The following is a 23090-nucleotide window of genomic DNA, read 5'->3' as shown; positions in this document are numbered from 1 at the left end:
GTGAAAAGTCTCTTGAAAAAGGCTAGCGACCCTAATCTGGCCCTGCTTGCCAACAGAGCTACCCCTCTCCAGAGTGGGTTCAGTCCAGCTCAGCTACTTATGGGGTGATGTCTTCATATACTGTGCCGACTCTTCCCTCTCAGTGAGTCCCACATTGCCAGATGTTGACCATTTTGCTCATAAAGGGAGAGAGAAGAGGAAATTGAATACTGCATACTACAACAGGAGACATCGTGCAAAACCTCTTAGTGATTTGGTACTAGGAGGGCATGCATGGGTCACTGATGCAAAAGAATCTGGGACTGTGCTGCAGAATCACACGAGTCCAAGCTCATATCTGGTGGATGTACCTAAAGGTGTGATGAGACGCAATCATCAGCACTTGATACCCTTACACACACATGCAAGTGAAGGAGGAGCGGTGGAGCAGCAGGAGTTGCCAGAGACAAACAGTGAACAAGTTTCTACATCACCTCGGAAAATACTTAAAAACTTTCCTAGTGTGACAGCTACCCCAAGGACAAGGTCTGGGAGACCTATAGTTAAACCAGAGAGACTGAATCTGTGAACTGAGAAAGTGAAAAAGAGTTAATGTTGATGTGTAGTTCAGTCAGAAATCTGAGGTGCAGAATAGTTTAAACACAGTTAGGTGTATTGGATTAGTAAATAGTTATATGATAACATTTTCTTCCCTACAGGATTTAGATAGGAACAGACCTTCAACAAAAGAGGCAGAATAATCCTCTAAGGTCTGATGAGACAAAGATAGTCTACCCTTTGTTCTCTAGAAAAGGGAGATGTGGTGTAGGGTAAATGGAACCTGTTGATGTTTAACTATGAAGAGGAACCAATGTTAGATAGAGAGTAGTGAGGGACCTATTTTGAGGTGACACTGTATGAAGAAACCGGAAGGGAGGAGTTAAGAAAAATAAAGCAGTTTGTGTGCAGAGAACTCACGTGTTAGGAGTATTATTACAAAATGTGACACTAGGTAAAGGCAGATATTTCTCTCTGTGCATAATGATAATTTATCTGCTGAATAAAATTCTGCATTGGCGACAGGAAGGACATCTGGCCAGTAAACACTCTGCTTCATTCAATTGCCCTGATTCCACCCGCACAAGGGATTATTAAATTATTATTATTAAAAGGAGATGATGATGATTCCATCATAAGTGCTGTAATAGCACTAATGACTCTAACTCTTTCCTTGCAAGTACAATAGAAGTATTGTGATTCAAATACTGACATTTTTTTTTAAATTACTAGTTTGCTTTCTTTGAACTTGTTACTTTTGTCTGTCTGTCCATCCATCCCTCTGTCCATCCCCCCCATGTCTTCATTGGTATACCGTTTCATTTTCAGACGCATTTTACAATCAACTTTCCTCAGACTGTACCAGAGTAAAAGGCCTCTGGTGTTTAGGTACACTGAGTTTAATTGATTATGCCACAGGGAGGCAGAGTACTTGTTGGATTCACTGGCAGTAAATGTTGGGAATCTGGCTAGATCCAATTGATGCTTTATATCTGTTACATGCTATTGAATTCTTTGGCCTAATCCTATCCCTCGCTGGATAGAAGACAAGATTTTAGTTCCTATTTCCATGTACACTGAAAATCTTCAGGTACAATTAATGGGGCAAAGCCAAGGAGAAAAAAAAAGATCAGTTTAAGCCAATAGTTGAATATGGACACTCAGACCTTAGGCTCCACTTTCATGAGACCTGCAAGACTTTGGATAAAATAGTTTTCTTCACTTTATAGTCAAAATAAGTCGTCAATAAGATTTTCTTTGAGAATGCCTATCAGATGTGTTGTAATGACGAGGCAGTCAAGTTGTTTAATCATGATCAACTGAATCATGATGATCTTTATTGGAGTATAGTCTTGCATTTATACACATTTTTAGTAATCCTCCAACATTGGTTAACTTTGGTTACTGCTTAACTTTAGTTACTGTTTAGCATAATAGTAATTAACACAATCAATTATCTCTAGTTAAAGTCTAACATATGTTTACTTCCTCTCTCTAATCCTCCTTTAGATTAGTGACTTTGTTTGCCTGAGTTGTATTTGCTTGTAAACATTCTTTATCTGAGGTTTGCCATCCGAGATTAGAAAATTCCTGCAATTACAACTCTACACAGATGTTCATGTTACTGGATGAATAATCCCACTTTCCTTTTGGGTTTATCAGCATCTGATATGACAAAGTCTTGTCAAAACAGCAATATTGCTGGTATTTTGCACCTCTTTATTTCTGCTGATATTTCTGGGGAAAGCAAAGCAAAGCTGACCAAAGCAAAAAAGCCAAGCAATGGTGTGTCTGTGAACTGAAAAAGTGCTATGTCATATAGGCCTGTCTAATATCTTGGAATGCCATCGAGTTCTATGGGGGAAAATCTTTGTTAGATGTTGAAATTATTCTAATAGAAGGAGAATATACAGTATGTAGCTCAGGGTTGAACTATGGAATCCTTGGTGCATTCTGAGTTTGGCTTACAAACGTTTCATTACCCAACTAGGTAACATCCCTAGTGGTCTAATAGAGGGGTACCCACCCCAAGATCATGGTCCACTAATTGGCCATTAGCCATTTGGAACCAGGCCATGGAAGCGATGGGCAAATGCACACATCCCCAATTGTACAAGCAGTGGGTGAGAACACGTGTGCACGCTCTATTTGCATGAACGGCAGTTGTGCATGCCCGCTGCTCACACAAATGGAGCTGTGTGCACACACTTGCTGCCTGCTTGCACAGAACCATCTCATCTCCCCTCCCACCAATCTGCAAACCCAGAAAGGTCAAGAAACTCTGCTCTAATAAACACAAAACTCAGAAAGAACCAAAGAATCTAGAACGATTCTAATCATTATTATCTGGCAAGCTGGCCTTCAGTCCACATTTTTATTGTCTTGATGGACCGCCCCCTGTGAGCTCCACCTAAAATCCACCTGTATTTATTCTAAAGCAAAATCACAGTAGAAGTCTACTTTTCTGTAGTGTAACATATTTTTGTACTGCTTTACTCAGTTATATAGGCACAATATTTGGATGTGCTAAATTTTCCTGGGACTTCAGCAGTTCAAATCAATCTGGACAGATTGCAAGTGTGAAATGGTACAAGAAATTGAACTGAATGTGACCAAATCAGTTTAGGAAACTTCAAATGGTTTACCCACATGGGCTAATGTGCTTTAATGGTCCTGATAGATGTGAATAAGATGAGTATAATTTGGTGTTTATTTGGAAGTTTTTAACCTCTGAATCAGATTGTTCTTCTAAATCAGTTCAATCTTCTAAAAGGAACTGAATTATAATCTGCCTGTTGGGGCTAGAGAGCAAGTGGCTAATTTTAAATGCAAGATTTGTTCTGGGGATTTAAACAATTCTTTACAAAGCTTCTTTAGAACTGCAAGTACTCAATCTAATAACTGTTAATTATTTATAATGACATATCATCCCCATAAGAACAGCAATTGCACTGCCATGTATTTAGTATCATGTCAGCAAACCCTCTCAATCACATAGGAGCCTTAGAAATATATTCAGTCAAAAATATAAATCTGCACATGAGCAGCATTTAATTTTCTTTTCTAAAATAGGAATGCATGAAAAATACAATTCATCATCATGTTTAGATAAACACACCATTTTTATAACTGCTTAATATATTGAACAACCAAGCCTGTGTTGAATTTGCACAGATTGCCAATTTCATTGCCAGTATTAAGATAAGAGTTGCTACTTGTTTTCTCTTTTATTTCAAATATGGAAGCTGCATTTCAAGTCAAAGATAAAGTCAACAATTTGGGACTGCTGTCAATTGGAAGAGGAAAGACCATAAACCTGGTAAAGAACTAGCCTAGTTGTGAAGAGGCCAGCCAACATCAAGATTTGTCCCACCAGGACTCTGACTCTGACACTGGAGAAGCTGTTGCAGCTGAACCACTGGAATATCAGCCTCAGGAAACACAAGTCAGGAATCACCTAGGCCAGGGGAGTCAAACTCATGACAACATGTTGTTGTCAGATGACATATCACGACTCTTCCCCCCTTCGTTAAACCAGGGGTGATGCATCCGGCCCTTGAGCCGCAAGTTTGATTCCCCTGACTAATCAAATACTGGTGCAATTGAAACAGCTAGAACAGTGAAATTAAGACATTGAGTCTCAAATCCCTAAGACTTGGAGATTAGAGTAGAGAGCAGAGCAAAGCTATTCAGAGAAGCTCCTTGCAAGCAAGAAAGTAACACTCTTAATTAAAGATAATTGGCTGCTGCTTGATTTAAGAGGCAGCCCTGACTCATCAATGGATTTGCCTGCCTGTGGACTAAGGCCAGGCTTAGCAATTGAAACATTTTTTGATAGATTAAATGTGACAGAGAAGTTCTATTTGTAGAATGTCATAACAAATTGCATAAGAGGGACACTCAAAAATCAAGGACAGATTAAAATTATCTCTTCCTGAACAGGAAAACTATTGAGGGGTAGAAATCTATAACCAGTCTTTTGTTTGTATTTATTAGATGTATATCTGTTGGCAAATATTTAAAGTGAAATCGACTACTTTATAAAAAAATGTGCATTTTACACATATTTTCATAAATCAGTGGAAAAAACTCAAATATCGTTTTATATTTAGATAAAAATAGGGACAGAGTGACTATAGCCATTTCTCTTTCTTTCAGCTAGGATAGAAATAAGTAGAGAATTGGTGTATTGCAAAACAATCTCTAATAAATTCCATAGACATTCTTAGAAAAAAATAATAATATAAATTGTTGTAGCTCAATTTGTTTCAGTGTGTTTCAAACTGTCCAGAAAAAAAAGTTGGAGGATGATACCACATTGTAGAGGGATTGTTTTGTGTGTGCCTTCAAGTCAGTGTTGACTCATGAAAACTATCGGTATTAGTTCCTACATGGTTTCTTGACAAAAATTTTTTGGAGTTGATTAGCTCTTCTTCCTAGGATTAAGAGTAGGGGACTAGCTCAAAATCACAAGTCTATGCTTTAGGAAGGACTAAAACTCATGGTACCTGGTTTTTAGCTTGGTGTTTTAACCATTACACCAAACTGGTTCACCTGGAGGAGTTGAGAATTGTGAAACCAAGCAACTTCCTCAACTTGTCTTCTGATAAATTCCACCAGGAATAGGTAATCTTTTATGGTGGACATGAAATGCTGTGAACCATGAATCTCTACTCTAAGATCCAAGAATCCTTCCATGCAGAGGTGAGAAGAAGGCATTGTAAATTTGATTCTCTTTCCATTCAGATAAAAAGGAATGTTATGTGTGAGAATGCTATTTTTTTTTCTTAAATGTGCTACAGAAGAAGCATACAAATACACAGATTTCACCATAATAGAAGGAAGTCTTGTTAGAAGAATTATGTGAGATTGACCTCTGTGGACCCTTTTTGAAGCTGCTTGTGGATTTTTTTTCTTATCAACACTCCAACAGAATACTTTCAAGATGGCAACTTTAAAAAATGCTAAATATTTTAACAAATTTGGAAATCAGTCTAGGGGTAAGGAGTACACAGAAGCATCAGGACTGCTTCTGTTTAGTTTTGTGTATTCCCCTCTCCACCTACCTATTGGCTTTGGCTGGAATAAAGGATTTTATCAATATGAAAAAACGAATGGCAACTGGGCAAGATCTTAGAATATAGAAAAGGAGAATATAAATCTAAAATCTAAAAGACTGGAATAAGCGATTTTTATTTAAACTAGTCTTTGTATATAATGCCAGTTCTATTTTTGCAACATATTGATTGTATTTGTACAACTTTGCCAGCCCTTGGGGTAACCAGATGTTACTTAAAACTTCCATCATTTTCCACAAGAAATCTGCTTAACTATGCCTTGAAGATGTTCAACAAAAACTACCGTATTAGAACAATGCATTTCATTTAATGTATTGCTCTATCAACTATTTGAATTCAAACTTTATATCAAATATAATAAAATGCATTCTATTAAATCCAAAGTTTTATTATGTTAATAACTGAAAAACCAAAGAGCGACTGCTTTGAAAGAATGCAGCCCAGAGCCATTGCCCTTTATTCCAGGGTTTCATCTCAGGGTATGACGTTTTAATTCTTCAAATGTCTTTATTATTAAAGAGATACATTAATTTCCAAACCAGCAATATAATACCTATTCTAAATTGTCTAGGTTTTCAAAAATGTAGCTCTATAAGTTGCACGCTTTCATTTGAGTAATTGTGATTAAAACCAACCAACCATCTTCTAGTTTACACTACATAAAATGTTAAGAAAAATTTGGAAACAGAAAAATCTAATTTAGCATTACTTTGTTATTATAATTTAGATGTGTGTGTGTGTATGTTTGCAAGGCACACCAATAGATACGCTTACACATAATGAACCTAACAATTAAAAGCTTGGCAGAATGCCAGAATGTCTTAGTGAATGCTAAATTTTCCATAGGACAGTTTCTGGGTATTTTAATGCATTCTACAATATTTGAGGACCTGCCAATCCATCTGAATTTATTTTGAATGGCAGCACATCTGCCAAATGTCCTAGTTGATTTACTCTATGGACAACTTTTAATTAGCATTCAGTGCATACATCTGCAGACTAGATTAACTGACAGTGTCCATTGGGTACAAAAGTATTTTTGGCTTTAAATCTCCAATGATAATACAATTAATTCATGTTATTGGACACGTGTTAATGTGCACACAACAGAACTATTGCTCCCTATTTAAAAAAAAATCATTATTAATTGCTTGGTGTTAAATTGGTGTTAAATGGAGAAATAATACCAGAGACTATTTTTTTTCGCTAACCTGCATATAGAACACAATGAATACTCAGTTTAATTAACCATTTGGGGGAGGGTATGCCCATTACTATGTGTATTACATTAAGTACATCCTTTGCATCAACTACATGATTTGCATTATGATGTATTCATACACACTTAGCATTATGCAAATGATGCAAACTGAGGGAAATAATGCAAATTCCTTAATTATGGATGATATCTGAATAGAAAATTGTCAACTGGTGAATCTCTGAAATTGATTTCTGGTAAAGGAATAGCAGTGAGGCAACTAAAAAATTAGATACTACCGGTATCTAATTTTTATTTTTGCTGTAATAGACTGTTTTTAGATAGCAAATGATACCATAAAGAGATCTGAATACAGACATAGATACTCATAACTCTAGAATATCTTCTTCCAACCTAAAAATGATTAGGAAAATCCAGGATAATACAATAATGCTCAGTAACAAATTTAGCTCTGATTTGCACCAACTACTGCCTTTTTATTTATTTTGCTTAAATGTTAGGATATATTTTAAAAGTTAAGCAAAAATATAAATTAAATTAAAAAAGAAAAGAAAAAATGGAACAATATAAGGTTTAAATTTATTTTGTTGAAAGTTGGACTGTGGAACTATATTAATTTAAAAGCAAATAAATTAAATCTCTTAGTTGAACTGACATTTCAAACTGAGTCAAGAAAATTTGAATCAGATACTGCCAAATGAACTTGGGTGATATGAACATTTCTATGGGTGTGCAGAAATGATTCTGCCTACCAAATGATATGGAAATCCATATTGAATTAAACCTATTATGCAAGTTGAACATCCAAAGGTATGTATTTGCAAGTGAGATCATTAATAATGTGTTGCTAGATGAATCCCTCTTTGTCAAGCTATGCTGTTGGTTACAACCTAATTTATAAAGAATTACTAGTGTCATAAAGACTTGATTTGGAGAGCATCATTACTGAAAATATTTGATAACATAAGTTGGGTTAATGTAAAAAAGTGAGTTATACCGTAAGAATAGCAGAGAAAATGAACATCAAGAATTTTTATCAATAAATACATAAAATGGTTCTCAACAATTCAATAATGGGTATGTAGAATGGGAAAGAAACCTTCTCAAGTTATTCCTAGCTATCAGAAAGCATTTTATCATGTCTTGCACGAAAAACATTGTAAAACTGGGTTGCAGTTAAAATGGCTTAATATTTACTTGTCAATGATCCATGATGTAAAGTTTTAGTCTAGTAATGGTTGTATGAGGTGGCAGTCAGGATGAGAAACATGATGACAGATGGAATTTATGGCTATGGAATAATTCCTATTCAAGAATGCTGCTGTCTCAGTCTCACCCACCCACAAGTAAGTACATGCAACATTTCAAATCAAGGCAGCACTAATGATTATTTCCTTCTGCAGGTACAGAGAGAAACATCTGCTGTCAGCAAAAGAGTTGCCATTTCTCAGAGTAGGTGAAGGCAATATGTTGTGAGGAGAAATTCACTTCTTGGCTATAAACAAGATTTATTCCAAATTGTTTTCTCACAGAAACCTACTTCCAATTTGTAATGCTTATAGTTTCTGAAAATGTCTGCTACAATATCTCTATTAGAAATGTTGTTTGAAAATGATGGCCTTGATTCCAGTGGGGAGATTTTCATTTTCTGGTAGTTCTAGAATTCAGAGAATAACTCCTGCTATTTTTCAAACTAAATATGAACACACCGCACCAAAGCATTACTTTAATTATACATTAGATCTAACATCTAATTGTGGCAGATTGCCCTGAACGTTTCAGTTTAGTGAATAGAATGTACCAAACCAACGATATTGTCAGACATGTTAATCAACTCAAATATGAAAATGTAGTTATTTTACATTGATTGTTCCTAAGTAAATTAATATTCTCTCAAGCCCTTATTAGTGTCTCAGTCTCACCCACTTATTAGTTCCTTATTAGTTCCTTATTAGTGAGGAACAATTTACCACAAAAAGGAATAGAGCACCCTACTGGTATTTGTGAATAAATGCCATTGCTTCCTTTTATTTCTGAATTTTTAGGGAATACTGTAACTTTATTACTATATATCAAAAGAAAGCATGAAGTATAATGCATAGTCATGTTTATTAATTATAAAAGTGAAAATTATATATTTGCTTATTCTTAAAATGTATCACTGTAAGTAAGAAAACTCTTTCTTCCAAAACTTTAAGATGGCCTTCTTATTTGACACTGTCCTCTTTACTTCTGCATATTCACAATAACATATAGAAAAATGGAAAGAAATAGGTCAGCCAAGGTATTTTATAAAAGTTTGAACCTAGGACTTTCTGGTTCTAGCAGATCACATTAACTATTAGTCTACTTGACTCTTTTTTATATAGGCAGTCCTTGACTAATGACCATTGTATTAACAATCATTTGAAGTTATAAGGCTCCTGAAAAAGAGTAACTTACAACTTACAAACTTTGCAGCATCCCCTGGTTATGTGATCAAAATTTGGGTCCTTGGCTCTTGGCATGTATTCACAATGGTTTCAACATCCTAAAGTTTTGTGATCACTATTTCCAAACCTCCCAGGGTGCTTACAACAAGCAAAGTAAATGGGAAAATCTGGATTCATTTAATGACTGCATGATTTGCTTAACAACTATGACAAAAAGATTGTAAAATCAAGCACGACTCACTTAATGATTATATTGCTAAGTGACAAAAGTTGTAGGCCCAATTATGGTCATAAGTTGAGGACTAACTTCCTGTCTGTCCTGGATTAAAAGTCCTATGTTTCCATTAGGATACAAAAGATTTTAAATCTATCTAGTATATTTAGAAAAAAAAATGTATATTTTTTTTCCCCACAAGCTTAACTTATCGTATTCTTTTTTTAAATTTTTCCTAGATGTACATCCAGACAACAACTCTTACAGTGTCCTTAAGTTTAAGTGCTTCTGTCTCTTTGGGCATGCTCTACATCCCCAAGGTTTATATTATCATTTTTCATCCAGAACAAAATGTGCAAAAAAGGAAGAGGAGCTTCAAGGCTGTTGTCACTGCAGCCACAATGCAAAGCAAGCTGATCCAAAAGGGGAATGACAGACCAAATGGCGAGGTTAAAACGGAACTTTGTGAAAGTCTTGAAACCAACAGTAAGTCATCAGTAGACTTAACCATGGTCAAGAATGGCAACACTTCCTAATAGATGTACGTTCACAGGAATGTTTCATAAATTAATATTTTTTCTATCTTGGCTTGCCATGCATGAACTAGGCATGTGTCAAAATTCATGTGGTCATTTTGTTAAGAAGGTTTGAACAAAGCAAATGTGTCTATGAACTGATATATTTAATATATTGCATTATTTGTTACATAATTTAGCTTTGAGTAGTATGGCTGGCTTAAGATTTCAGTATTACCTTAATTAATTAAGTCCCTGTTAGTCCCTGTTTAGCAACCACCTCATTTAGCGACAATATATTGAACAGTAAAAACAACCAATCCTCATATATAAAAGCTTTGCAGGACTGTAAAGCAAAGGAAAGCTGAAGTAAGATTATTAGCACAGTTATGGTTTCACTTAGCAACCACTTTGTTTAGTGAATAAATTGCCTGTTGCTAAATGACAGCTCCATGTGTTACCCATACAGATAATTATAGCACCTATATAAATATATTGCCGTATACATATACATACATATATACATATACATATATATATACATATACATATACATATATATATATATATATATATATATATATATATATATATATATATATATATATATATATATATATATATAATATACATATATATAGTTAAAGGTCATATTATTAATATATTCAATAATGGAACATTGAAATTAATACTATATCCAGATAAATATCTTATCCATTTTTAAAGGTTCTGATAACCTTCAGTCTGTTATTTTCCAAATAGTTCTTCTTCTACCTTATCAGATTTCAGGTGTAGAAAGATATTTCATGTTGGTTTGATTTTCCTAATGACAAAGAGAAGCCTTTATAAAGTAAAAGGGTTTATTAAGTGGGCAAAGGCAAGTCCACTTATATTACCATGGTGTGCATGGAATCATTTGATATGCAAATCAAAAACTTTGTCTGCAATTTACATGGCAATGATAAAATTCAATTTACAAATCAGAAGAACTTTATACAGATAACTTACTAGAAATTGGATATAGCAAATCCATTTTGACAGCTTTAAAAGAATAAATTGCTTATATTATTCCTCTTCATTTACATATTTATTATACCAGCAAACATGCAAATACAATAGGCCTGGCCCTTGAATTTTGACACATCTCTAAACAATGTTTTCCTGTAGTCTAACGATTGCATTAAATGGCAGCATGTTGTCATGGCATGTTATACTAAATTTATACTCCTGTTATTTGTTTATATATTCTTATATAATTAAGAGGGAAATATACCTGAACAAAGTTGACAAACTTAATGCAAAAACTGAATTTCCTTATTAATACAGAAATCTCAATTTTTTTGTTTTCCTTGCTGATACGAGAAATTTTTGTAACATGTTTATTGAAACCATTTCAGGATGTAGAGACAATTTCCATTTAGTCTCTTAAAAGATTAGAAGGTTTTTCTTGAACCAGAAATTACAGATTATGTGAACATTTTTTCCATTTCTTGGGTCAAGTTGGAGTTTTTACCATTCTCTTAACTTCCCCAAAGTGATAAAACATACATTTAAAAAAAATCTACAGATTTCCATGGCTGGGTCTCTCCTTTATACTTCCTCCAGGTTATCTCGATTAAATTCTGAGATTCAGAATTCTCACCACATTTTCAAAAGATATCCTTCTTTTTTGCTCCAAATAGTTTGTGGAAACTTCTTAGAGATACACTTACCATGGGATGTCTTCAAAATCATTTTAAAAACTATCTATAATAGCACCTAGATTACTTTAAAAGAAAATATTCCTTCTTGCTAACAGTTGGTGACCCTTAGCTCTCAAATTACTTTCCCAGTGACAGTTATGACACATTAATTTTAGTACAAGGACATCAGTTCAGAATATGTCTTCATTGCAGAGAAGAGAAGCAAGGCCTGATCCTGAAGCATACTATTTCACTGAGACTTCACTTACAAGTATGTAGCTTGTAATTTACTTGAACCAATAACAACCACAATAAAGATCACGTATATTTTCTCAACAGAGTATGCTTTGAAATTAGTTTTAAAACTCGTCTTTCTTCCACGAAATAATTATTCAGGATTAAGGATTAAATTGTCTGCAGTCTTCTTTCCTATTACTTTACATTATCTATAATTATTATAACTGTAGTCCATTTTTTAGGGTGCTACACTATCCTAGAATATCAACCAGATATGATCACATATCTGTGGCTGTGAGACATGACTATATCAATTAGCTGTGGCTGACAATGAGCCAAGTATATCAGAATCTTCCATGTGGTCATATTTTTGAAGAGTCTGTGGGCTAGAAATTTATGCTTGATGCCATTCTTAGTATTAAGCCTACCACGATTCCAAGCATGGGATCAATACTGTAATCAATATGCTATCAATAGTATCTCTAAATGTTTCCATGTGTTCTAAAAGCTTTTAAAGCTGAACTGGGAAAGAGCAACAAGAAAAAGTTGTTGCCTTCATTCTCTATTTGTAATCATGAATGGGATATTGGTCTGGTCCGTCAAGGTTTGAATTATAATATGAAGGGCCTGAAGGACTTGAGCAAATCAGCAACAATGTTTGTCACCATCAGGATCCTACATTCCATTCAGGCTCTGGCATATTTAAAGTTGTAATTATTGTTTTTTTTAAAACAAGGGGAATTCTCAGTTATTGAACAAGGATAGATAAATCAACCTCTTCCTCCAGTAGGAGAAATCTATTGGGGGGATGCATAACATTTGAAGGATTCCTGGGGATGAAGACCTTTTATTATATTATATTATATTATATTATATTATATTATATTATATTATATTATATTATATTATATTATATTATATTACCTTTTATTTTTATTTTATTTTTGTGGCATTCTATTTATTTCCTTTACCTTTTCTTTCTGTATCCATTTTAGATTGGAAAGAAAATAAAGCTAAATAAGAATAGATTATAAAGGATTTTATAAAAATTAATTAATAACCAAGGAAAAATAATATTTAGTTTTTCATGCTTTCCATTTCTTGGGAATAAACCACTTTCAGAAAAAAAATGGACCTTGTCTGTCTAAAAATGCAGGATTGTCTTTGGGGAGAGGATACAAGAAGATGCCATTGCAATAATGTGATGGAAACCCCATTACTTTTTTACTTATTCTGATTTTAAGCTTTCCGTTATCCAGATTCACATCTGTTGGCAGAATTATGAATGAAGATTAGATTTTTTTTCCTTAAAATGATGTCACTGCAATTGAGAATGCAAGTTTCTCAGACTATTGGTAGAGAAACCTGAAATTATCAGATGTCCTTGCTTGCTCTCTTTGTATACACATATATGGACATATATATGGATATATAATTCACTTTATCTAAACAAGTAGAACAAGTTATGCTTTCTTTCAGCAAAATAATAAGGTATTTCTTTGTATTTATTTATTTAATTTATATTGCCGCCTATGCCACTTATTGGAATCTTAGTTGCAAATGCTTGACAGAAATACAGAAAAAGCAACTATTTTGGGAGGCTAAATATCTGTATTTCCATTTGTTTATTCAAAACTGGTCTTTAAAAGCCTGTTCTCTGGGTTTGTTATGCCAAATTTCTATGCTTTCCATGTTTCAACTCACAGGGTTTGAAACTGAAATACTACCTCTTGGGGTTGTAAAATCCCAAAATTAGGAAGTTCATTATAGTGAATTGTGGATGATACCTAAGACAATATTAATGGAATCAAGAAATAGGTGGAAATCTGACAATACTGGTTTGTTTGTTTGTTTGTTTTAGATCCTAAAATACAGTTCACAAAAATCTAGATAATTTTTCTTTGTAAATTCCACTGTCAGTTTAGGCTTCTTATTCAACTAAGGAGGATAGGAGCCGCTTATAACTTCAGCATTTTAAACACCATGATATAGTTATGCTCCTTGTTGCCAAAAGTCATAAAATAAATTGGAGACTGTGGTATACCATGTCCAAAAGTATAAATTCTAGGATTAAAATAGGATTTTAATGTCCCCATTTTGGGGAGAAGGATGCCAAAGTCTATTTTAGAGAAGGCCTTCCTTTGTAGAAGGTAAATGAAGTTCCCTTACAGAAAGGATAAAACCAGGAGCTTTTTGGAAAATACTAATACAGCCTAGATGCTCTTGTTTTAATATATTGTTTTAATATGTTGTTAGGCATGTATGTATATAAATACAAAGAAAAATCAATCCAAATGTTTTTTATTTATTTATGAACAGAAATTCTATTTATAAAATGTATATATTCTTAAGGAAAAAGTATAATACCATGTTGCATGAATTTCAGTGTTGATGAAATCATGCCTACTAATAAGGATGTTTCATTCATGTATGTTTACAACTAACCTAACATTCATTTTCGTTGGCGGTATTATTGTAACTTGCCTTCTTAGAGAAATAGAAGCTACTAAAGTTGAGAGTGTTTCCCAGTGACTTATGGATGGGGAATTCTGGAAGTTGAAATCTACCTATGTTTAAGTCATCCAACCTGAGAGACACTGGAGAGAAAGCTACCCATTCCTCCTATCCCCTTCATTTCTTACCTTCTCCCTTATAAATCAAATTGGTATCTAAATCAGATTGTTTCACCTGATTGCAGTTGTAGAGATGCATGAAAATTGTGTTCAGTTCATGAGTTATGGGTTTGATTGGTTCTTGCCAGATTTAATGCATGGATACGAAATAGATTTTTGTGTTTCTTTGGATGCTATGATGCAGTTCGTGCTCTATAAAATAAAATAATTTGAAAATAAATATACTGAAGTAGAAAGGCATGGAAATTATTGCAAATGAATGTAGAAATGGGATAGAATTGATTGCTGCATGAATCATACTTGGCTGATCAATTGTATTTTTATGGCATTGTATCACTTTTTCTAGAAGCAGACTATGCCAATAAAATATAGCTGGTATTCCACAATAAATGAAATAATGTTTGTTATTTAAAGCCACTCTGGCATTATCATAATGTGGAATATTAATATTCTTAAACTTGCTGAAGGGGGAAGTATTAAAGATAGCCCTCCTTTAGCAACAGATAGCAAATTTTAGTTTTAGTAAATTATAGGTTATATTAAAAGAAATTGTTCATTTTCTTTGAGAATCTTCATTAAAGCACCTGGAGGGCTTAGTAGCGTGCAATTTTCTTTGAAATGTAAATGATTAAGCAAAGCTAGATAATTAAACAGAAATATCTTTAATCAATTGAAAGCATAAATCATATAATTTTATGGAAGAAAGAGGCATCAATCTTCTAGCCAGCATGCAACTAAGCTTTAGAGAGACAGTCACATGTGATTTTGCTTCCTATAGTGCAAAGAAATTGCAAATGTCAGTAAAATCTTCCCTATAAATCATTTAGTCTAGTCAGTCCCCTAGCACAGGCTCAACTTTTACATTAATTCACTGTTAAGAGTTATGTTATTCTCACTTTACTCCCCTGCTCTGATAGAGAAAGAATACAGCAGTGAATATTTATATTACATTGTGTCTCTGTTAAAAGCATTCTGCATACATTATCTCAACAGTTTTTATAAAGACCCAATTTCCTTTTCCAACACAAAACTGTTGACAAAGTAACTACATGAGTAGACCAGTGAAATGCTCTGGACATAATAGATTTCAGTAAGACTTGACAAAGTAGACCACAACCTACTTCTTGAACTAGAAAAATCTGGGATAGACACCATCATCACAAGATGGATTTTTAACTGTCTAACAAGCCATACTCAATGAGTAGTCCTTAATGGTACTGTTATGACTCCCCTTCGAAATTCAAACGAACAAAACAGAAAGCAGCCGTTTCACAATTAAATCAAACGGAAAGAAGTCTTACAAGATAACAGCTGGCAGAAACCACAGCATAAATCTTTACTCTGTCCAGCAAACCAGTCCTGGCAATAAATCCTCAGCCTCAGAGCTCTTTGCTGTAACGTCCACACTCAAATAGTCATTTTGTTCCTGGCAAAATGTACCAGCCCAGCTGTGTCCTTTTATACTCATTAAGGCAACATGCTAATTTACTGACTTGCCCTTCTCATTTGCTCCAGCTGATTTTGCCTTTTCAACCGTCTTCTATTTTTTACATTTAACCACAAATTTTCCAAGTTCTCATCTCCACTAGAAGACTCTCTCAAAACTTCCCTGTCAGCCATTCCCGTCTGTTGATCAGATAAGGAACCAGAGGAGGTCAAAGGTCCTGACAATTCTAATACATCAGGTCTGTCGTCCTTTGTCACGTCCATCTCCTCATCCTGGTTATCAGTCCAATCAGTAAGCCAGGCTGGTTCATATTGTTCTGACATAACCTCTTCACTTGAACTCATATCAATCACAGGAGCTGAATCCAAGCCCGGAGCCACAACACAGTACTATTGTGCTACCTCTATATGGAGGGACATAAGCAGTACCATAACGTTCAATCTTAGGCCACGTAGTCTTCTATATCTTCATAAATGACCTAGATGAGGGAATGGAGTGGGAACTGATCAAATTTTCAGATGCTACTAAGTTGGCAGGAATAGCCAACACCCCAGAAGACAAGCTCAGGATCCAAAAAGATCTTGACAAACTTGAACACCAGAGGACAGCACAAGAAACAATGGATGGAAACTCATATGGGGGAGAAGCAACCTGGAATTAAAGAGAAACTTCCTATCAGTGAGAACAATTAACCAGTGGAACAGCTTGCCTTCAGGTGTTGTGGGTCCTTCATCCCTGGAGGTTTATAAGAAGAGGCAGTAGAGGCACTTATCTGAAATGGTATAAGGTATAACGTTTGACCAGGGGTTGGGCTAGAAGACTTCCAAGTTCTTCTCTTCTCGATATGAAGATATAACATTAGAAAAGACTATCCTAGTGTGAACAAATTAGTTTTCTTTTCATTCTCTTCAAAGCTTTTTGTCTAACATAGAAGCTTAACAAAGCATGCCTGTTTTGTAACTAAAAGAGCATAGAGGCAAGAGAAGACATTGCTGAATATCAATTTCATGTACCGGTTCTTTCGGAAGGAAGGAACGAAGGGAGGAACGAAGGAACGAAGGAATGAACGAAGGAAGGAGGAGGGAGGGAGGGAGGGAGGGAGGGAGGGAGGGAGGAAGGAAGGAAGGAAGGAAGGAAGGAAGGAAGGAAGGAAGGAAGGAAGGAAAACCTAGAGGTCTATAATGTATCAATATGAAAAATTGGTCCATATAATGTAATTACCATCTTAACTGTGAGTCAGATCAATTAGTAAATAATGATAGCAATTTGAAATGCTTGTGTAGAAAAAAAGGGAAACAAAGAAGCAAAAAGACACTAATAAAACCACTCTAAATATCTAGGCATGTATCCATGTGGTCACCAGAAGTCAAGACTGACTCGAGGGCACCTAAATATCCTGAATTTCCCTGGAGAAACCTGTTTTGGGACATAAAGCTGAAAACATCTGGAAGCTGTACTTATAACAGTTGGACTGCTAATTTGTGTATGATTATACATAATCATATACAAATCTCATTATCTAAATTTTGGAAGAAATGCCCTGGTTGCCAGTTCTTTCTTGGCTCAATTCAGCTTATTGGCCACATGTTAGAACCGCTGTACAATATAATATGCAGCTTGAATACCTAAATACTTCTTGCTGCAAAGTTGGATGGTAAGTAAAATCTGAAATTGAAGCTTTCCTTAGCTCCATTTATTGGGAATCCAGAGTTGATATCCTGTGACATTTTCAAAGATGTCCATAGAGTTTCTATTGAGTTGTCATTGGATCTCATTTATTTGATTTTCAATAAAGATTCAAAACATTCCTTTCAGTTAGTCATTTAAATTGCAGTTATGCTGTAAAATCTTTTCCCATTTTCTTAGCAGCAGGAACAATGAACTCCATGAAAGACATAGGAATCATTCTTGTTACTCTATTGTTATTTTAAGGATGGGCTTCTTCTTTTCATGTTTTAGTAATTTCATCACTTGCTTTGAATTGTTATGCACTGCCTTGGTAATTTTCAGCAGAAAGGCAGTATAGAAATACCAATAACTAAATAAATTTAGGCTTGTAATGTCACTATAGTTTTGTATATTTTTTAGCTTGAAGATCAATACTGTTGGCCCAAACTGCCAGGTTATTTTCCAGCACATTGTTCTGAGTTCCATCAAAACTATTTCCTACTATTATCCAGCTGTTCCATTCATATTGATATTTTCATGATAATGTATTCCTATCTCCTAATAGGAAAACTCTAATAATATTTACTATGGGGAGGTTTTTGGCTACTGATCATCTGCAATATTAGAATTGTGGTTGTTATTTTTCAAGGTCAACTCATGCATAAATTTATCAGGGAGTACATTATTAGTCATATTTATTACTAATATTGTAGTGCTTATAATATGGGGATAAACAGATTAGTCTAACATTTTCTGTCCTACTTTGTTACTCTAGAAAGTGATGGCAATGCAAGTTTCAAAATATATTTTTTCAAAAATGGATTGAAAGCAATGTTTCTGGGATTGGATCAAATTCTGACCTTCTACCACATCAAAATTTGTTACAACATATTTATCTATATTACTTTTTAAAGTCACATTGTAAAATGGCATACACTTTCATGCAAGTAGATTTTCCCAATCATTGTTTATTTGTTCATGTTATTAATACAGACTTTTCTACCCCTCCAACCCATTAGCCTTTTTCCCTTTGATGATATTATCTCTTTGAGTAGATCTGATCTGCTGATATTGTGTAACTAAAATGTATGTTTGTATGGTTCCCTTAGATTTTTCCTTACAAACTAAACTGGCATATAGTGAATATTCAAGGTACGCTTATTCTGGTATACATGAAATGGGAGAAAAACTTTAAAAAGGGTGTCACTCCCAAAAACCAAAATTTCACCTGGACAATATAGGGCAGTCACAGAACATTACATTTTCAAGTGCTCTGCCATAGAAAGGAATTGGAAAGTGGTCCATTAAAATATTTAGTTAAAGTGTATACTGGCTACCATGCACCACCCAACTCCAAGATATTTGATAAAGGGAATACTTTTTTTTTACAGTAATTAAAATATTTTAATGCCTTTCCACAATTAAACTTGCCTCCCTATACAAACAAGCCAGCAAAGAAGTAAACAACATCAGTGGATTCACTATAATCTCGCCTAAGAACAGGATTAAAAACACCACAAATCTTCTGCCATAATTGTTAGCAATTTTGCCTTTGCAGTCTAAAATCTTGTCAGGATAACTGTGCTTGTAAAGTGCATGGCACACCACACAGCTTTTTTCCATTTGAAAACAAAATAATAAACAATAAAGATCACTCAAGGGATAGATTAGATTAGTGCACAGGTGCTTCATTGCCCAAGAGAAAGAATTTAAAGAAAACAGTAAACTTGCCTACTTGGCTAATGGCAGGGTTCCCTCCCTCCTTCATAATATTCAAAATTGTTTTCAATCCGTGAACTTGGGCTTAATTGATGTTTCCTCCTCTCCTCCGATAACAGATAACCAGAGTTGGAAGAACCTTGTTTTAGTCTCCAATCCCCTAATCATCCTGGTTGCTCTTTTCTGCACTTTTTCTAGAGTCTCAATATCTTTTTTATAATGTGGTGACCAAAACTGGATGCAGTATTCTAGGTGAGGTCTTACTAAGACTTTAAAGGGTGGTATCAGTATCTCACTTGATCTCGATTGTATCCTTCTGTTAATGCAATTTAGGATTGGATTGCATTAATGCAATTTGGGATTGCATCTTCTCCTTCAGCATTTCAGTTTCCCAGTGAATGGCAAAAGGTACAGAACCAGGACCTGAGGAATAAGAAATCATCTACATCTTGAAGAGGCTCTCAGCTAAAACCAAACTAGAGAGATCAAAATAACAATGACTCCCCCCCCCACCCCATTTAGTTTACCAGAACAGATAAAATTGGAACTTTCAAGAGTTTCACCACCAATTTTGGTTAGATGATAACTCATTGCTTTTGTTAATGTTACAATGGTCATTTGTACAATGCTCATTGATATGGATAGAAAGATATGTTGTGCAGGTTGTAGGATTCATCCTCCAAGGCCCTTGCTTTTCTCATAGAAACAGAATATATTCTCTAAATAGTTAATGCAAGTCTGTTAACACATAAAAGGCGTGTCACCATAGTTATTGCATAAGCTGTTGGGCATTCAGCCAAATTAATTTGTTTTATTTTATTTTTTATTTATTTATTTTTGTTAATTGCTTACAAGGTAATAGGTTAATTGGTTAGCAACCAGATTTAGGATAGACATTTTAAGCAACAAGCCAAGTGTCAGTCCCCAAGAAAGAACTTGGCTTGGGATTCAGGCGCAGCTCTGATTTAAACCCACCAGAAAAAAGTTGTAGCTATCTTTTATCTCAAATGAAAGTTGGGTGTAATTTGTGTTTCCTGGTCCTGTTGCTGCAGTATATCATCATAGATTGGGTACCGATGAAAATTCCTTCCATTATACCATTCTTCAGTTATGCATTGAAATCTCAATCATAAAAGCATATTTGCATAAAAGCATACTCTACATAAGAGCTCTCTCAGTTGGGGATACTCCCATACATATTTCTTTAATCCTCCTATAATATCCGTGAAAGGTGCAATGATGATTCAGAAGACATATGCAATTCAATAGAGGCAATCCATGCTTAATAATAGTAACTGGGACAGGAATTTCTATTGCTGAACAATATGGTTGCAAAATGCAATGCTTAGCCTCTGTAGTTATCATCCTGGTTATCATCATTAAAGTCATTAAGTAAGGACCTCATGAGATCACATCTTCTGACTTCTTGTCAGCTTCCTCATTGACCAATTTTGCTTGTGAGCAGCCTGCAAGGAAGCTCACAAATAATGGTCATGTGATCTTGGGATGCTGCGACAGTTGAAAATCCGGGTTTGTTGCTGACAATCCAGGTTGTAGTCATGTGACTGTGGGGGTACTTCACTGATAGATCATAAATACCACTCAGTAAACACTGTCATAAGTTTGAATGGTAGCTGAATAAGTAGTTGTTGAACAAGAACCACCTGTATACTTATTTGCATGAATGTTTCATTATTTAAAATTATTACAGGATTGTACTTTAGTGATGGATAGAATGCATACTTTAATCTTCTCGACAAAGCAGGATGTATGCCTACTTTTAGTTCAGAGTTAATCTTATGCAGAATGAACAACATCCAGTGGCAAAAATTAATGTTGAGCAGTGGGCCAGAGTGTACCATCTGGGCTCTAATTTCAATTTAATTAAGATACCCTTGGCAAATCAACTGTCTTAATCTAATCTACAATGCAATTTAATTATTTTAATGTACAATACAAGACTTTTTTTTCATTGTTAGCCACTCAAGACAAAAACTTTCTAACAAGATCTTCCTTGCTCCAGGACCTACACATTCAAAGTCTGTCCCTTTCCAGCTATTACTCTTACCAATCAGGATATAATCCCAAGAGTTACTTCAGATTTTTTTTAAACTTTTTCTCACACATTCCCATTAACAGGGCCACTTACTTCAGTGGATTAAAAGAAAATGGAGAAAAAGAAAAAGAACAGTAATGTTGACAGAGGAGTCACTGAGGAAAAGATTGGGGTTTCTGTCTCTGGGTTTAAGAACAATCTGCTTGTAGCATGTCTGCATCATAAAATTGCATGCATGTGAATGGATAAGATGGTGCTAATGAATTTATCAAATGAGGGTTCATTCTCTGAGCTTGTGGATTGGATTCCAAATGTTTTTGTTACCAGTGGATGATGATGTTACCTAGCCTGATAATGAAATGTTCAGAAACCAACCCACAAGCTCAGAGAATAAACCTCCATCCTCTTCCTCCACCTGAGCTACAGATATTCACCACCATTGCAAATCTATCAAATTTACAAAGGATCACTAGTAGCTGTAAGAGTAATGTAAAATAAACCCTTTTAATTATTCAGTGATTGACTTAATTCTGTGTTTGGGCAACTTCCCCATGCAATATAATTAGCTAATATGTCTAATATTAATATAATTAGCTATATCTAATTACAAATACTTTTTTTTCAGGATGTCCCAGTATCTCCAATCAGCCCAAATCATTTCTAAGAACAATTAAGCTGCTTCAATACAGGTTTTGCCTCCCTCTTTCCAGAACCGTAATTAAAAATTACGGTTCCTTTATTGAATTAGCTGATTTGGATTTGTTTTTCCTTTTGCAGCTTCCTCCACCAAGACAACCTACGTCAGCTATAGCAATCATGCAAACTGAATGGTGAAACCAATCATATCTGAAGACTCACAATATGTGAACTGAAGAACAATGTTGACTATCACATCATGACAACTCAGCCTCTGAAGACTAAGCTGTAAAAGGACAAAAAATGGCCATGAGACCACAGCAGGAGGCATGGGTGGGTTGGGGGAAAAAAATGGCCCAGAATTATATATTATGACTCCCTGTCAAATGTCTGAACCGTTTACTCATGAAAAAGGTGAATCACAAAAGGAAAACAAAATGTTAGCTTGTGAAAAAAAAAATTCTGTTGAAATAAAACCATGTCTGATGTTATACTTGTAAGTACTTTTTTGTGATTGTGAGAAATTCCATTCCTGTTCCACACTTGTTCAACTTGTATAAGAAGATGAAGTTTGTTTCTTGTGATGGCTGACTGAATTGAAACCCTGCGTTGTGCTAATGATAAATGCAATGGTTGACGCATGCACATTTTTATACTAAATAATTTATTTCTATTAATAAAGGAATGTTTTGCAAATGTTGAGACTTGTTTCGTTGCCATTTTGAGGGATATGCCGAAATGTGGGTTTTTATTCTGGACAAGCAATAAAAATTATGTTGCACACCAAGAGCCTTAATTTAAAAGACTGGGAAAATATTATTTTAGGCACAATATGGATAATAATTATAGATTATCCATATTAGTCAGGCCAATTTGATTTCATATTGTGGATTCAAAGTTCATAGAGAGCATGATTTAATTCAGATTTGTGTTTTGACATTTGTGGCCAAACCTATCTAATTTCTGCCACTTTAAAATTTGATCTGGAAAAAAAAAAGTTTTATCTATAGGCTTCCC

The 23090-nt window shown here is 34.7% G+C and overlaps 1 protein-coding gene across 4 annotated transcripts in view; it reads left to right on the top strand.

Annotated features, from left to right (window-relative positions):
* GRM8 (glutamate metabotropic receptor 8) overlaps positions 1-22775 on the top strand; it is a 512156-nt gene extending 489381 nt beyond the window's left edge. For 3 of the 4 annotated variants that reach the window (XM_087934107.1, XM_087934104.1, XM_087934105.1), the window contains 2 exons: positions 9720-10021; positions 22215-22775. In XM_087934107.1, coding sequence (XP_087790233.1) covers positions 9720-10016 — 297 coding nt within the window. In that variant the 3' untranslated portion in view covers positions 10017-10021; positions 22215-22775. The remainder of the gene's footprint in view (positions 1-9719; positions 10022-22214) is intronic. The other variant, XM_087934106.1, reaches the window with a different exon arrangement.
* Positions 22776-23090: the final 315 nt, after the last annotated feature.

The sequence above is a fragment of the Pseudonaja textilis genome, chromosome 5 (assembly GCF_049901715.1).
Source record: "Pseudonaja textilis isolate UNSWEBS1 chromosome 5, rPseTex1.2, whole genome shotgun sequence".
Classification (NCBI taxonomy): Eukaryota; Metazoa; Chordata; class Lepidosauria; order Squamata; family Elapidae; genus Pseudonaja; species Pseudonaja textilis.
Note: the sequence above shows the minus strand (reverse complement) of the source record. Positions and strands in the feature narration are given on the sequence as shown.